The sequence below is a fragment of the Numida meleagris genome, chromosome 11 (assembly GCF_002078875.1).
Source record: "Numida meleagris isolate 19003 breed g44 Domestic line chromosome 11, NumMel1.0, whole genome shotgun sequence".
Lineage (NCBI taxonomy): Eukaryota > Metazoa > Chordata > Aves > Galliformes > Numididae > Numida > Numida meleagris.
The window spans coordinates 5,413,841-5,425,856 of record NC_034419.1 but is presented as its reverse complement, the minus strand read 5'-3'; the positions used below and the strand labels follow the sequence as shown (position 1 = coordinate 5,425,856).

The 12,016-nt window shown below is 37.3% G+C and overlaps 1 protein-coding gene across 1 annotated transcript in view; it reads left to right on the top strand.

Annotated features, from left to right (window-relative positions):
* Window positions 1-10,007, top strand: part of NUP210 (nucleoporin 210) — a 61,546-nt gene extending 51,539 nt beyond the window's left edge. The window contains exons 32-40 of the mRNA XM_021409291.1: window positions 714-931; window positions 1,407-1,543; window positions 2,345-2,468; window positions 3,226-3,372; window positions 5,080-5,330; window positions 5,887-6,106; window positions 6,656-6,751; window positions 6,867-6,950; window positions 8,053-10,007. Of these exons, the coding sequence (XP_021264966.1) occupies window positions 714-931; window positions 1,407-1,543; window positions 2,345-2,468; window positions 3,226-3,372; window positions 5,080-5,330; window positions 5,887-6,106; window positions 6,656-6,751; window positions 6,867-6,950; window positions 8,053-8,153 (1,378 nt within the window). The 3' untranslated portion in view covers window positions 8,154-10,007. The remainder of the gene's footprint in view (window positions 1-713; window positions 932-1,406; window positions 1,544-2,344; window positions 2,469-3,225; window positions 3,373-5,079; window positions 5,331-5,886; window positions 6,107-6,655; window positions 6,752-6,866; window positions 6,951-8,052) is intronic.

The following is a 12,016-nucleotide window of genomic DNA, read 5'->3' as shown; positions in this document are numbered from 1 at the left end:
TGTCCTTCTACCTAAATGATCTGCAGAAATTACTGGAGCTTACAGAGGTCCCTGAGATAACAGTACTGTAGCTTCCAAGCTAGACATGGCAGAGCTGCATTGCCACAGCACTGATAATTAGCCTTAAACACAGAAGCATTGCTCATTAACCTCAGGGGCAGCACTCCAGTGACCCAGCTTTACTGCTCTCAAGACTTTGACTGCTGTCTTTGTGGTGCTGCCAGGGTGGCAGTCTTTGCGCTGTGTATGCTTACGTGCTCTGTGTTAGTGCATTTGGGAGTGCTGAATATTAGGAAATATCAGAACTTGTAATCAAATCTGATTTAACTTTGCAAAGACATGGTTGGAAAGCTGCATAACGCTGATTTAATTTATTTCCTTCCTAGCTCCCTGAGGAAAAAAGAAAAGAAACAAATAACCTTATTTTTAAAATTCTATGTTTCTTAAAATTAGGGAAGAGTTTTCATACATCATTGTAACCTCAGTATTTCTTCAGCATAACCATATAAGAACTGAAATTTATCTCAGTAACACCTAAATCATTTTTGTGTTTTCCTTATTTTGTCATTGTTCCTGAGAAAATAACCATCACAGCAAAGAAGACGTACAACATCTAAAAACAGAGTTTGTACATGCTATCTCTTGTAGAAATGAAGATATTAGCAAACTTGCCTTAAAAAAAAAAAAAAACCAACTTTTTTTTTTGTGTGTAGAGATGACTTTGTACAGATTGGGAAAGGAGCCACAAACAACACGTTTGTAATCCGGACTGTAAATGTAGGCTTGACCTTGCTTAAAGTTTGGGATGCAGAACACAGTGGAATTGCAGACTACATCCCCCTTCCTGTGCAACACGCCATTTTTCCTGAACTCACGGATGTGGTCGTAGGTGATGTCCTCTGCTTGAGTACTTCGCTGATAAACCAAGAAGGTAAGTGGCATTTCATTCATTCTGTTTGTGCAGCTATGTAATTGACATCAGTCTGACTCTTTCTCAGGAAAACTAGATGCATAATTTATGATGTTTTCTCAGAATCAAATGTCACTGTTCTTGTTAATGATAAAAATAGCTTTGATCAGCTCTTCTAATTTTAATTGTACCATGCAATATGTTGCTTGTATGGAATTCGTGAGCATCAGACTTCAGTTTTCCATTCTCTTGGCTTGAAAGCCTGGGTTTTTTTAATGGGAATCGTGCAAAGAAGTTGTCATGGTGTAACTTCACTCTGTTTTTAATTCTTAGTATTAACAGATTTTTGTCAGGGTAACTCCAAGTCAGTCTGCGTGAGTGTGTGACAATCATGCTGCCCATGCAATGGGTGTACACATAATGACACCACGTTAAGAATGAAATGCCTCAGTGACATAAATTTGTTGCACAGTGTACAAATGGTGTGTCTTTACAGGCCTGCCAGGCATATGGAGCTCTTCATCAAACAGTATTCTTCAAATAGACTCCAAGGCTGGTGTAGCTGTTGCAAGGGATTCTGGTGTTGTCACTGTCTATTATGAGATTCCTGGGTTACTTAAAACATACAGAGAGGTAAGTTATTGCTACACCCTACCAGAACTACTGGAGTTTGTTTGCTTCCACAAAAATATGTCCTATGGGTTTTTAGTTATATTTAAAAATAAATATACTAAGTATACATAGTTTATATAGTTGCATGAAAAATAAATATAGAAATTTAAATCCTGTTTAAAGGAGAAAGCGTTAGAAATGCTTAAGTATGCTTTCTAACCACTAGACAGGAACATATGATGTGTCAAAAAATATCATGTTAGTCTTTTTTTAATCATCTATGTTAGTTAGCATAATCTGAGATTACTGGTTTGTGGTTTTAGCTCAGACTGTTCCTATCCTGTACATTTGATTGCTTGGCTAAGGTGTTTCCAGATGCTAAGCAATTTTTTAAGTCAGTTCAGGCAGAAATGTCAATGAGAAGTTTTAAGTATTGTACTATATTACTGATTACATTTGATCAGAACTACTTGATTAATAGTTGTACTTTTGATGCAATTCACGGTATCATCCTGACATAAGCACCAGACTTTTTAAAATTAAATTCAAACTTAAGGCTTTATGCTGATTGTGTGGGGTGGATGGAAAGAGAAGAATGTTTTACTAGCTTAAATTGGCTTGGAAGGCAATTAATAAAATTAGAGAAACTCTGTTTTTTTTTATAAAGACCAGCACAAACTCTTGGTGCCTTATCTGTTTTATGTAAAAGGATGTGTGCTTTGCAGCCAATCCAGTCTCTTTTTGCCTCAGTTTCTTTTGTTGATATTTTGTTTTGTTTATTAATACAGTTTTTGTTAACGATGTCCTTCATCCTTTATTCAGATATTGATTAACATACCTCAGAGGACTACAGCGATGCATGTAAGTGGAGTGAAAACCAGCTTACAAGGAGTGGCAGCCTCAAAAGTAATAGTTTTGATTGGGGAAAGAAATAAAAACTTGAAAGGTATGATTGGAAAAAAAAGATATGCTAAATGTTTATTGCACAATGCATAGTATGTTTGTATATTCATGATAAGTGTTTCTTTGAAGGGTCTGCGAAGCTGGTGTAGGAAGGTCTCCATGAACCTCTAGCGCCTCTCCAGACTCCCAGGAGCTCTGGGAAGCTTAGGGCCATGTTCTGAGCCTATTACAATCTCCCAACTAATACAATAAGTAGATAATGGAAGGGTTGGTTTTGACGATGTTTAAAAAAAAAAAATAGTTAAGAGGCAACTGGCTGAATGCTTGCTTCTATATTTAATTCTGATTGCCTTCCCAGTAAGTTAAGCACACTCAGTAAGGTTGACAACCACTTTAAAGTTTTAAAAAAAATTTTTTTTACAGAAACTTTCATCAATTAAAAGCCTGTAATACAGAAATAAGACAACATCTCATGTCCTTAATTAATAAGCTGAATTTTGCTTGATTATGGTTTCCTTCTGTCATTACCTCAACACTTAACGCTCACTGAATAGTACTTTATTGTAAATTTATTGTAAAAAATTTGTTGTAAAAAAAACAGTTTTATTGTAAATTTTCATTTACTCTCTCTTTGAGATTAGATATGAGATATTTTAAGGTTATCATAACCTTGTGGAACTAGCTGGAAATAATAGACAGCAGTTCTATTTTGGAAGGTAGGAGAATAACTTGCTATTTCAAGCTATGGTTTTGCTTTTATGGGGAACCCCCATAATTACTTTTTTTTTTCTTTCCCTCAGGGGAGTGCTTGCCTGCTCAGATTGAAGCCATTGCCGAATTACAACCACAATCCATTATCAGCTGTCATCTAAAATTTGACAATGATGCGTTTGACTTCCCAGCACGTGATATATTTATAGCAGAACCTGGATTTGATGCAGTTTCAGGTAAGATGAGAAAAGTTGCCATGCTGCAGGCAGACACTTTGAATTCTGCTGCAGTGTAGTCCAAATGCCCAAACAGATTTTCTGCTGAAGCCACTGAGCTTTGCTGTGCAGGATCTCAGCTTCAGTGAGTCCCCAAAGTGCACTCTCCTTGTTTAGCTCAAGGGTTTTCTGCATATGGTAATAACATTGATGTGTTTTCTAGAAATCAGTGGCAGCCCATTCTGTATATTTCTTTTTGACTTACTACTATAACTCTGAAAAACTCTGCTTTATACAGTGCTGAAGAAGTATTCTGGGGGAGGGGTTGTAACAAACTTTGATAAAATTTTCAATTGTAGTGATAACAAAGGTCAGAATTTTTCAAATCTCTACTCTTATATTCATGGATATTTGGGCAGTCTAATGGTACCTTGAGACGGAAGTGATAGCATTATGTACTGGGTTGCACCCTTTACAAAGCTAGTAGCTGTGATGATGTACTCCAGCTGAGTAGCTTAAAAATAAAAAATTAAAAATGCCTTGTATGTGGCTCAGTTTAGAAATGAATGTCAGGCCCGTATTTGTTAAATGATACAAAGTTTAATTTAAGTATACTTGCTTAGTTTGTTAAACTAAGCAAAGCGCATCCTCCTTCAGCTGCTTCAAATGAGCGCTCCAGTGACAAACATTCCAAAATTGGAAACAGTTGCAGTAATAAAGAACTCGTAGCTAAATGTTTGTAGGTGTGCTCTAGCTAGACATCAATACGTTTGCTGTATACTTAAATGCAGTAGGAGACAGGGATAAGAAAAAAATCATGAGTTTTATCATTTGGATATTGAGGATCGTTAAATTTTACTCTGCAGAGTCAAGTATCCTTTGTATTGGATGTTGACCTTTTAGTAGTGCTGCCACTGTCATTATTGAAGTATAACTAACCTTCATGATTAAAATGAGAAAAATAGTTTAAAAGTGAAAATCTGATGAAAATGATACATTGAGAATTCTCTGGATTCTGCACTTTAAACATTTCTGGAACTTACTGAGCTTTCATACTTCTTTGCAATCTAAGTGCTATAAGTTTTTTTTGGTTTTTTTTTTTTTGGTTTTTTTTTTTTTTTTAGCAAAAGCTGGAATTCATACATACTTCCAAAACAACAGGAACTGAGACTTAAAAGGGGTCAAAATTACCAGATACTGTGGAAATAGGAATAATATTATGAAAGTTGTCTGCAAGTGTTAGTGTTTCATAACTATAGGATGGTTTTTAGAAGAACCATAGTACCATGAATTGTATGGAAATGACATTGATTGTGCACTGGGTTAGTCCTTACACCTATTGTTTAAAACACTACTATACATTGCATAATAAGGGCTGCCTCTGGTACTTTGTTAGGGAAAAACATAAAGGTAAAACAGTTAACTAGCCAAGTTCTGCTTGTTTCTTATGCTTTGAATCTTCCATGCTGCAGGAGGGATTTTTACTATACTTATCGCGATGCTTAGTTTGGGGCAAAAATTATGTTGCTTTAGTGCTGGGACTGTGATGCTTGGGTGAGCTGATGCGCTGTGTCCAATTCACTCACCCATTCCTGATCATATTTGAGTCTTTCAGTTTTTCTCCAAAGATGTCACAAAGATCTAATTCTGCATGGAGGGGGGGAGGGGGAAACAACCCAAAATCACCAAAAAGAGCAAGTAACAGTCAAACTTCTTTTGGTTTTATAGGACATTACACATGTTCCATCACAATGCACAGGCTTACTGACAAGCAACTGAAGCATCTCAGTATGAGTAAAACAGCGCTCAGAGTTACGGCTTCGATCCAAGGCAGTCACTTCTCTGGAGAACAGATTGGCACTGAGGTGCCATTCAATCCTGGGTTTTATGCTGACCAAACAGAAATGCTTTTAAGTAATCATTACACAAGCTCTGATGTGAAAATATTTGGTGCCACTGAAATTCTTGATACCCTGGAGGTGAGTGTATTGATGGAACATATTAATCACAGTTGGAAAGCATTTTGAACTGTTACATGCAACTTTCTAACCAAATAGACTCTGCCACATTTACCATCTCAAGATTGTTTTTGAGATGATTTGGAAGTGCTCATCTTTAATGTATTTCTCCTCAGTTTTCACTTCTGCTTCAAGGTAGAAGAAATGTGTTTGGCTCACCTGTGTGCTGGGTGGGATGCATTAACTAGCACACAGACTGGGGAGCAGAAAATGTGCTTGATCCCTAGTGGCAGGGGTGGGTATTTGCTCACTGTTCCCGTAGCCCAGCAGAAGATGCTTTCATGTGTTTGGCTGAAACCCACAGAAATAGCAATTACTAGGGCAACCTTAAAAAATAGAAGTGAAGTGATGCAAGTGTCAGTGTAATATTACAATCAAGTCCAGCTGCTGCTGAGAGGTGAGTTGCCCTAGGTTTGTGGAACAACGTCTTTCTGAAGCATGGCCTGGGAGATGGATGTGTGCTGTACTTTCTCAAATGGTCTTTTTCAGTTGTTTTTTTTTTTTTTTTCCTTGGCAGGTGAAATGTGGATCACCAATGGTGAAGGCATTTGAGAAGGAGAAATCCTATGGGCTGCCTAGTTACATAGTCTACACTGTTAGTCTGTCTGATCCAAGAGTTTCAAGCCAGGGATCCTTATCAACTACTCTAACTATCTCTAGTCCTATGACTGACCAGACTATCACTATTCCAGTGACAGTAATTTATTTGACTGACAGAACCAGTGCACCAGTGAGACGTAAGTTTATCTCCAGACTTCATATGCCAGAATAAAAGTAAAATTACATTAATGTTTGAGATGATAAAATCTGGTGTGTTAAAATCTGAGCTGACAGCTCACATTATCATTGACATTCAAACAGCTCATTGTGACCAGAAGACTTGAATGCTATTGCTCATTATAACCAAAACAGAATATATTTTCCTTTTGGGCCAGCCCAAAATACTCTGTCAAAGTTGGCATAAATATCCCAGTGCTCAAGTATCCAATGGTATTTTTTTGCTTTGCTTTTATTTACTCTTAGGACAAAATTGATTAGCAAATTGGGGCTGAAGAGAATAAAGAACACTGCATATCAATATCTTAATTTGTTATTGGTAAATTTTGAAGAGTGCATTATAAATAGCATGATTTCAATACTAATGACTAAGTTGATTAAATTTATTTAGGATAAATACTCAAACTGAAAGAGCCAAAAGAGAGTGAAGAAATAATAACTATTAAAGCAGATTGGAGAGACAAGGTGTCTCTTAACTTTATATTGTCTTTTCTTATTTGGTTTTACAGATGGAGCAAGTCTATTCCAGCACTTTCTTGATTCCTATCAAGTAATGTTCTTCACACTTTTTGCACTATTAGCAGGGACAGCTGTTATGATCATAGGTAAGAGAATAAAAAATCATTAATATCTTTTCTATAACTTCATACAATACATTAGTAGTGAGATATAAAGGAAAAATTTCAATACTAAATCATGTTTTTTAACAATGTCTTGCAGCCTATCATGCAGTTTTCTCACAAAAAGAACAGCACACTCATCCAGCGTTTACCCCACGGACAACTCCTCAGCACAGCCATAACAGTAAGCAGATGTTGCCCAGTTATAAATGAAGTCATTGATTAGTCTAGAATACTGCATTTGAATTGAATGTAGGGATGTATCTCTACTAGTCTGTATTCTGAGTTAAATGACAACAAGCATTGTGCCAGTTCCTCAAAAACTTGTTGCTAGTCTCATTTCCTCCTTCCCCCTACTGTCCCTTTCTCCATCACTAATTCTTTTCAAACTCCTATCAGATGCAGCAACATTGGAAATGAGCATGCTGAAAGTCTGGGAATTCATGAAAACCACCAGGTGGCTAGAGAGGAGATCCACAGCTTTGATCAGTCCAAGGGAAAGTAAAGCAGTATCAGTTGCTGATCCAGCGTGCTTGGCAGCAGCTGGCTGGTTGTTCAGTTCATGTGACATCAGCTGAGCTGCAGCAAGCGCTGATTTTCTTGTGTTATCAGCAAGCTGTGAGGTTCTGGGAACGGGGGCTTCTGTAAGAGGCAGGGAAGGGCAAACATTAGGGGGATGAAGGAGACGAATCTATGGAAGACTTAGTTATGTTCCGCAGGAAACAATTTGTTTCTTCACTGCTTTTTGTCTTGCAGTCGTGGTTTACCTGTATTGCTTGATATTGTATTTACTTCCTATTTTGCTTACTTGCAGTATTGCAGAATCAAACTCTTTCAGAAGTATGTTTAAAAAAAAAAAAAAAAAAAAAAAAAGCCTATTTATTGCAGAAGTCCATAACGAACCGTAGCAAGTAATGTCCACATTATTACAAATGTAGTTAAGGTGTTGGAGAGTTAGAGTCCTATTTGTAAAAATGTCTGATACTTCAGATAAAATATGTTACGTTCAACCTGAAGGCTGCTTGCTGAAATGAAATGTATTGTGCCTTCCTCAGAAAGCTTCATTAATTCTTTTATTCAAGTCCTTAATGAAAGACCTACAAGGTTTTGGTACATATAGGATGACTTTTCAATAGGCAGTAAGCTAAAGGGCTTATTCAACTCTGAATGAATCATTAGACTCACTTGCCAAGTGTTCCAGCAGGTGATGAGTGGCAGTTATTTTTTCCTACTTCCTCCACCATTCCTAAGTATGATTGTTTTTCTCATTTTTCCCTTTGTTTTAGGTTTCTCTGTGTCACCCATGTTTTCCTTCAGCCCTCAGTCCTCAAGCAGGAAAACGAGCCCATCGTCTGCACTGTGGAGCACAGATTACGGTTCGCGTTAGAGAAAACAGCACTCTTCATTGTGAACTAGGACTGAGGTGGAGTGGGAGGAAATTAGTGCCTTTAAAATAAATTTCAGAGCTTTTGCAGTTTTGATGCAACTCAAATAATCTCTTGAAAATAACCAGCTTTTTTCTTTTTTTCTAATATTTAGAGCTCTTTGCATTTTTTTTATGTACTTCAGTTCTCTGCAATTTATTTTACCTGCTGCTTTATGCGAAGTTGATGAGGATGAATGGACGAAAAGCAGTGTTCATGCTAAGCTAGCTTTCTTGCACTTCAAGCAGTTGGAAATTGTCTAAGTGACAGTGACCCAAGTTTATTTACTCTTGCAAAAATTAACTTTCTTTTTAATGAACTTTTAAAAAAGGGAAATAGAAAAACAGGTCAAATACGAGCCAAAAATATGAAAGATTGTATATTTCAAATTAGTTTCTTAATTTTGATTTAGACTCAGGAATGTACTGCACTGATAAGTATTCTTATGTTTAGCCTTACAATGTGATTCATCGTCATAATTTGCTGTTTAAACATTAGGAATGCTGGAACAACTGTGAATAGATTTTGAGATGCTTTTTTTTTTGCTTTGTTTTTTAACCAAAAAAAGAAGTTTAAAAAATGTCTTAGAAGTGTGGCTTCCTTTGGGTAAAGCTGCAGTGTTCCTGTCTTGTTACTGCGTAAGCACTTTTTTTCGATTGGGAATGTGAAAGCATGTGCCTTCTAAGAGGATTTTCTTCCAGTAGTAAATAGTTTTAATTGAAGGCAATTATTTTACCTGTTTCTGATTAAAAATCCATTTTATATTAGTTATTTTACACATAGAAGTACCTCAATAAAAACTGAGCCTCCTCTTATTACCACTAGTTACCTGATGCACTGGAAAGCAAGTGGCTTATTTCATACTTAGAATTAGCGACCTTTTCAGTTGGTTCAATCTGCTTATCTCTAGTGTATTTGTGTACATAATAATACAGTCACATCCAGAATTAATTTAAACTATACAGTGAAACATGACTGATATGACCAGACTGAGGAATATTTGTACTTGAATATCCTATTATTAAGTGCACATTTGTAGATCTTTTAAATACAGCGCTGCGTTTCACTGCATAAGAATTATTGATTTTTTTTTTGATTGGTTTATTATAGCTTTTTTTCTGTGACTGTGAGGGCGCACAGATTTAAAATGCACAATTTTGAGTACGTCTGAAAGTATTCTGCTATATCAGGCAGCTGATCACTGTGTATGTTCAGATATATTTTGCCTTCTAAACAAGATGGCAGCAAAATATGGTGACTTGAACTTCTTTCCAAACTGATTTTGAACAGATTGGTTGGGGACTTGTTATATTACTCGGTCCTAAGATACTTCTCTGAGGACAGAAAAAAGTACCTCAGTTGGAATTCGTCATCTAGGAAATCATAATCCCAGTAACTTTTAATATGCAAACAGTATTTTGTAGCTGACAGATGAGGGATTGTTTACATATAAGTAGTATCACAGTGTCAATTGTGAATAGTATTCTGGGTGTGCAAACTGCCCTAAGGACCATTACGAAAGTGATCTCAATTGTTCTAGTTCAAAGAACAAAATATTCCATGCAAAGTTCGAAGAATTATGTGGAAAAATTGTCAAAGGAATGGATTGCAAACAGTCTATGGTATGTATTTTTGGCTTCATACAATATTACAGAAATGCAACACTGTTACATATTATTCTGAGTCTTGTATAATTTATTTTCTAGTTTTGGAAAAAGTGTGCCTTACATGCTACTACTAAAAATGGACAATTTGGTTGTAAATAATCATTTGTATCTGTATTATTTAATAAAGCTTTGTAAGACTCCTTTAGTATACTGCTGACGATCTTGCTTGGTTTTGTGGCTACTCAGAATTTAGCATATAATTCTATTAGCTGTACTTCATCTTCTGTGTTTCATGCCCAACTTTTGTGAGTATACCACTCTTTCCACCCCACCAGTGCAACAATAAGCCATTTTCTTATGAAAGTTCTGATGTTGGCTTTGTTTTAAAATATGTTTTCCTCTGCTCCTGGAAAGAGATGGAGAAGATGTCTAGCTGTGAATCCAAGTGTGCGTCTTTACAGTTAAAAGGGAGATGATGGGGAAAAATCATATGAGATACCATCAGAACAATTTTTGCATTAACTTGGATCGCTGAAAGAAGTGCTGCTCTTGCATTGTTACTGTTGTGTTAATATGGTAATTGCACTGATTAACAGAGTAGTCTTGTTAATAGGCGTTATTGTGCATGTTGTATGAACTGTAGAGGTAAAATGCTTTTATATAGAACATAGCTGGAGAATAAATGAAGCAAAGCTTTTGAATATATGCCCTTGTGAAAAAGGAAGGTGAGTGGAAGCTAGCTGTCTCAAATCTTCTAAAAAACATGGCGTGATGTTATATATTATGTAGTGCACTATATATGTATTAAAAAAAATACTCTGTTAGGAAGTGGCTGAGAACACTGTCTTGAAGCAGGTATCCATGGTATATGAACTCAATATCTGCATGACTTTTACAGTCATACTTTTTCACTTTTGTCAATATTGTAATGATTTTAAGGTATGTTGACAACTTTTTCATCTACTATTTCTTGTTGGAAGCTTTTTCTTTTTTCCACTAAGTGTTGTCAGTTCCTACTGAAGTCAGTGGAGGTGGCCAAGGAAGCAGCCCTTGCCCCTTTCCTTTCAGAGCGAAATGAAAGGGCTATGGACATCTTAATGCTAGTGTGATAAACTATTCAGAGATGCTGCCAGGAAAGGTTTTACTGCCCAATTCCTTTCACTTCTAATTCAGCCTACCAGTCCAGTACTGTATGTTGTGAAACACACATTGCTCGAAGGGATGGGGATACTTTGGTAAATGCCCACTGTTTATTTCAACTCTTTAGGCAAGTAGCTGCAGTCTGCTGGCATGCATCTTTATGGAATGTGATTTGCCACAAGCAAGAGTCAGAGGGGGATGATAAAAAGGAAGAAAAGAAGTGGGAAATGGAGAACTGGAACGGATCAGCAGCCAAACTACTACAGGAAGTGATGAGGCTTTTGACTTCAGACCACTATTCTGTTCTGTCACAGGCAGTTCCAGTGGGTGGGATTTGGTGAGGTACATTTCTCTGAGCCTGCTGCTGCCAGTGGTAAATATCAGCCTTTCTAAAAAGGTTCGCCTACTGCCCTTTCCCAAGAATTTGCTTGCTTGAGCATGAGAAAGGCTGCTGGAAATGTATATGTGGTACATTCTAAACTTACACAAGTTGATCTGCCTTCTTGAATTCATCAGTTAACAAAAAAAATCGGGGCTGCGCTCATATTTTGTTAACTGATGAACTCCAGAAGAGCAGGACCTGTCTTCATTTTTGGTAGGAGGGGGATTTGGTGATTTGATGTGTGCCAGTGATGGCAAGTTCATCACGTGGTGATTCTGGACAGACAGCTGTTCCTTTTAAACCTCCATAAACAATGAAAAAAGCAAGCCAATCTACTAGCAATGAATTCATTAAGCCCCCCTCAGCAGTAAGGCCTCAGCTGCAGATCCCCATCCTGAGCTGCTCAGCAAATCATGCAGCGGAGCACTCAAAGTGGCTGGGCGCCATTTTGCAAACGCTGTGCTTCGCCTTCCCGCCACAGCGCTCCTGGCCAATCACAGCGGCCGTGACAGGCAGCGGCTGCCAGGGCGTGGCCCGCACTGAGGAGGGAAGCTGCCCAGGAGAGCACTGACTGCACAGAAGCTCCCTCTCAGCCCCTTTTCATCCTGTTTTTTTTTTTTTTGGTGGTTTTTTTTTTGTTTGCTTGTTTTTTTAAAGTTCTAGTTGAGAGGAGGCTTGCTGTATGCTTTTTTCCTGC